Source organism: Marmota marmota, unplaced genomic scaffold (genome assembly GCF_001458135.2).
Source record: "Marmota marmota marmota unplaced genomic scaffold, marMar, whole genome shotgun sequence".
Taxonomy (NCBI): Eukaryota; Metazoa; Chordata; class Mammalia; order Rodentia; family Sciuridae; genus Marmota; species Marmota marmota.
Genome location: NW_025999875.1, coordinates 34517 through 39931, shown reverse-complemented (window position 1 = coordinate 39931; position 5415 = coordinate 34517). Strand labels below are relative to the sequence as shown.

General features: G+C 38.8%; 1 protein-coding gene across 3 annotated transcripts in view; it reads right to left on the bottom strand.

Moving 5' to 3' along the window:
* LOC107160563 (immunity-related GTPase family M protein-like) overlaps nucleotides 1–5415 on the bottom strand; it is an 18824-nt gene continuing 13409 nt past the window's right edge. For all 3 annotated transcript variants that reach the window (XM_015507237.2, XM_015507236.2, XM_015507239.2), the window contains one exon: nucleotides 1–4207. In XM_015507237.2, the coding sequence (XP_015362723.1) occupies nucleotides 2979–4187 (1209 nt within the window). In that variant the 5' untranslated portion in view covers nucleotides 4188–4207 and the 3' untranslated portion in view covers nucleotides 1–2978. The remainder of the gene's footprint in view (nucleotides 4208–5415) is intronic.

The window sequence follows — 5415 nt, the reverse complement described above, 5'->3', positions numbered from 1 at the left end:
AGGAAGCAGGTTTGATTTTATTGCATAGTTACCACAATATATACTCAGGCAGTAGCTAAGCAAATTACAGGCAGTCACCAATGCAATTTCTGCTAACTGTCCTTGCTGCAACCAATCTAGGAGCGGGCCATGGAGCAAGCGCTAGGACTGAAATACATGGCCTTACACCCAGGGCTGTGCCTATGGGGGTAAGTGGTCTGTCACTCATGCGCCTAGCCAGAGGGGAGTGGCCTGCCACTCAGATGCCCTCAATATATGCCATATATGAAGTACTCCATGCACTTGTCCCCACATTTTACCAGGAGCAGAATTGCATTCACAAGAGAAAGATAAGGTGGATATTTAAACTTAAAGTAGATTTTTTCTGATTATCAGCTTAAACTCTGCTTTGGCTAAAAAGTCTTAGTCCATTCTATTCTTATGACTAACATATAAAATAAACCTAGATCATTATTATTAACTTATTTAGATGGTGTCTAACTTAGGAACTCTTAAGCTATTTATGTTAGTGACAATGCTTCAGTTTGTTGTTTTTATTAACTAATATAATTTCCCTCTCTTTTGATATTAAATTAATTAGTTAATTATCTTTTTTTTTTGGTTCTGGATATCAAAGCCATGGCATCCTGCTGCTAGGCAAGTGCTCTGCCATTTAGTTATACCCTCAGCCTTCCCTCACACTATTAACCAAAGTAACTCTACAATGCAACCCTAATAAACATTCACATTATCTGAAGTATGTTTCTGAATGTTATTAATTTAATTTAATCACTTAATACAGAGGTAAAGGTGGTGCTATTTAGTTTATGTGCCATCTTCTGTATTCCAGGCAGGATGGGAGTATCTGAGAAATAGTTTTCCAGAGCTTGTCTTATGGCTGGGAATTGTTCTGGGTGCAAAGCATGAGTTTGAAAGTATTCAAGGCAAGGATTTAGAAGCTTAAAACAGTCAGGTGTAATTGGATGATATAGTCAGTTTGCTATTATTGGAAATAATGGTATGAAACCAGGCATGGTGAGAGATGACAGATGGAATTGGGGATGGACAGGCAAGAACCAGAGGCAGAAAGGAGAAATGTGAGCTTGGAAGCAGGAAGGTATTCTGGGTACAACTGAGTAGAAAGTAGAAAGGGAAGATGGAGATGATGTGTGATAACTTGAGAAATTTCTTTCCAAGCAGTATAAAAATGACAAAAAAAAAAAAAAAAAAAAACAAAAACAAAAACTTCCTGTGCTTCCTTTGTAAACTTTTACCAGGAGCAGAATCATATTCACAAAAGAAAAATTAGGTGGATATTTGAACTTAAGGTAGAATTTTTCTCATTATCATGTCAATTCTTCTGTGGCTGAAAATTCTTAGTCTTTTCTATTCTTATAACTAACATATAAAGTAAACCTAAATCTTTATTAGTAATTTATTTAAATGGTGTCTAACTTAGGAATTCTAACTTAGGGCAAGGAACTGAAATATGTTAAAGAGATTGAATTGACAGCACTTGGTCATCAGTGAAATCTGGAAATGAGGGGAAAGGAGGATCCTAGGAGAACACCTAACACTATTGATAAATAGTAAAACAGATGAACTGAGTGAGAAAAGAAAGGGAAAAGCTCTGGGGAAAAGTGATAGGAGTCAGTTTGTGTCTGGAGCAGAGGGAGTGTCTGAATGGAGATGTGTTGTGCACTCAGGACCAACAAAAATCCAGGTCTGACATGAGAATGAGAGGGAGCTATAACTAGATCCAACTTTGATGGGACAGTCATACTTAGAATTGTCAGATTGCCTTTCCATTCAATGGCTTGTGAATCCCACTTACAATGATACTTGAATTCATCTCCCATATCCTTTTTATACCTATTTTTTATTAATTTATTTTTATGTCGTGCTCAGGATCGAACCCAGGGCCTCACACATGCTAGGTGAGCACTCTACCGCTGAGCCACAACCCCAGCCCCTCCCATATCCTTTTTATACATGGAAGGTTTGGGCATCTTCTGAGGAGATGATGATGAAGAACAGGGCTTTATAGGCAGCCAGATTAGCCTTGGAATCCTAGCTGTACCAGAAATGCTTTTCAGAGAATGTCTAAAAACACATGCTTAATCATTTCTGAAGGGAAGCTCTTTTCTCTGTGCCAGGGAATAACAGGTAAGAAGAAAGGAAAATAGAAAGACAAAGAGGTCTCAAACAGAAATAATATTAACTTTAGGTGTTAAGGGGGAATGTATTAATTAGGTTTCTCTAGAGGAACAGAATCAATAGGATGTGTATGTGCACACACACACACATACACACACAAAATACATATGTATATATAATATAAAGGGGGATTTATTAGATTATCTTATCATGTTTTATGTGTAAGATCAGAGGCTGAATAGTCCCTCAATGGCCATCTGTATGCTGGATAGACAGAGAAACCAGTAGATGTTCTGTCCAAGAACCTGGAAGACTCAGAACAAAAGGGACCAAAGATGCAGCCCCAGTCCAAGGTTCACTGCCTAGAGACTCCCTGGAGAGTTTTTGGTATGAGTTCATACTGAAAAAACCAAAGAACCTGGAGTCTAACATTCCCAGGTGATGAAAGCAGCAAAGGTGCACGTGTTGAAGGAGACTGAAGCTTGCATATGTTCCACCTTTGGCTTTTGCTCCATTTGGACTCTAATCTATTGGACATTGCCATCCACATTCAGTGTGCATCTTACTCAGTTTTCTGTCCCTCACACCAATTATTTCTGGAAATACCCTCACAGACATACCCAGAATTGTGATTTACTGATTTTCTAGGCTTCTCTTAATCCAACCAAGAGGAAAATTAAGATTAACCATCACAAGGAACACATGCAAAATATATGTAACACTGCAATTAGAAGAAAGAAATTCCTCTTATATCCATGGAATTGAAAGGGTTGAGTGACAGTAAGGGCACACAAATGAGAAGAGGGCTTCAGATGTTCATACTTTCCCCAAGAAGGAGCCTGTTAATGTACTTCATCAAGGTTGATGAAGTCTTCCAGGACTTTCCTAAGGATGGTCTTGGTGTCCTTAGCAACTGATTCAAGCAAGCGTCTCTGCTCCATGTAGTTAAGGTACTTGGCAGCTGAGTTACCATAGTATGGGATGTAGCTAAGACCTATACATAAGTAAAAGACTGTAATATTTCCTATCCAAGACAATGTCGAGCTCTCTTGGTGGTAAGTCTGTGCATCCTGGGACTTCACAATGTTTGTGTACTCTTCAACTGACTTTCCTATGCTCTGTGCCACCTGCTTGAGAGATTTATCATCCACACCAAAGAACAATCTGTAGGATTTCAGACAATCACCCAAATTATTTGGATCCTGGATGCCAAGAACATCCTGAAAACCACCTGTGTCTATTTTCTTCAGCAGGGAGGTCACACTTTCATTAATGATGTTTTCACAGATAGTGAAAATGATCTTTTGGACACTATGGCACCTGATTTTGGAGATGTCTATTCTCAATGTGTTCCTAAGCTTTGGGAAGTCATGCAATGAAGGGTCAAAGTTGGATACAAGAAATGTGGGGGGTTCCTTCACACCCTCATTCTGAAGATTTTCCTTGATATTCTCTTGTATATTCTGCAATATCTTTTCATTTGAGAGAGCACTTGTACTGAAATCCCTGTCCAGCTTAGTCCAGACAACATAGAACCTCTTTCCCATCCCCTCAATGGCTTTGGCAAGCTTTACATGATTCATGCTGAACTGCTCAGATGCAATGATGATAAAGAGGTCATATTGGCTGAACTGCATCTCATTCAGATAGTTCTCCAGACTTTGAGCAGTAGTCTCCATGCCAGGCAGGTCCCACAGCACCACATTGGGAAAGTGGAAAGAAGAATAGCTTCCTCTTGTCTGGGTAGTCTTCACTACCCCAATGGGAGCTGAGGCCTCATCCTCATGTTGCAGCCTCCGCAGTGCATTGATGAAGGATGACATACCATTGCCTGACTCCCCAGTCACAGCAATACTTACTGGCATTCTGGACACTGTCTCTGCAGTCTTCCTGACCACAGAGACTACTTCCAGCAACTTCCCTTCTTTCCAGGCCTTCTCAATGTCCCTTATGATATCCATAGATAAAATACTGCTGCATATGTGGTCCAACATGACAGAAGTGTGGGAAGAAGAAAACATGGTGTTAGGAGACAGTGGAGCCTCTGCCATGTTGATGAGTGTTGAGTAACCTACAGATATAGAATTGCATGGAGTTAGGATGGTCACACTCAGGGATGCACAGAAATTGGGAGACATAATATCCTTTCCCCAGGGTTTCAGATCTACAATCAAACCTATAGTAAATACCTTCAATTAAAAACAGAGCAAGCTAAGCCCTCTTTCAGAGCAATCTTCAAGGGGAGACCTTGAAGTTTTCTCTGAAGCTCTTGTGCCAATACTGAACTCCAAGTCATGACTGTGGACACCAGAAGACTTGATCCTTATAGCTTGGAAGGGAGTGGGCCAGAGACATTGTTCCACTTATGTGATCAATTGTCATTTACACTTCCCTGAATATGCCTTTAGTAATACTTGAATAAAATGCATATCATGTGGGTTTTTTCACCCCATATCTTCACCCACTCTTAATTAAACTCACTGGTTTGCACTTGTAAGAGATATATCCAGAAATGATTCCAATGATCAATGGAATGCCACACAGATCACTCAGCTGGAAGCCCATCCTTACCTGACTCTGACTGGTTGTCAGGACTGACCAATGGGAATGCCAGCAGGGCAGTTGTCAGCTTGTGCCAGATCTCCATACCAAGTAATTCATTCCTAAGAACCTGTGAGTCTTCATTGGGCTTTTATGTGTCAGCATTTATTTAGTTATTTTAATTACACTATAATTTTTTTTCTTTCTTCTGAACACAATCATTTTTTCTTTAAAAATTGCAGTAAATTTAAGTATAATGGCACAAGGAATATAAATTTTTCTCTCATCAACTTCAATAGTTTTCCAATTAATCTCATTTTTTAAGTTAGTATGTATATTATTATTTAATAATATTGTTATTGTTAATAATGTTGATATTAAATTTCTATGAATGTAAATTTCTCTTTTGGGCTGAATAATTGCAATTACATTGGCAGCATTTCATGGGGCAGGATTGGCAAAGATAGTTTGTCATTACAAAGCATTCTACTCAAGGTTACAACATACACATTATTCCTACTTGATAAACTTTTACAATTAAACAATTATGAGTGATTTTTGTGATATTTTCCCTTTATAATTTCTTTCTTCCTTTTTAAAAAAAGTTTTTATTGGTGCATTAGAGTTATACATAATAGTGGGCTCATTTTGACATAATCATACATGCAAGAAATATAAAAATGTGCTCCATTTCAGTCCCCAGTGTTTCTTCCTTCCCTCTTTTTCTCCCCCCCCCCC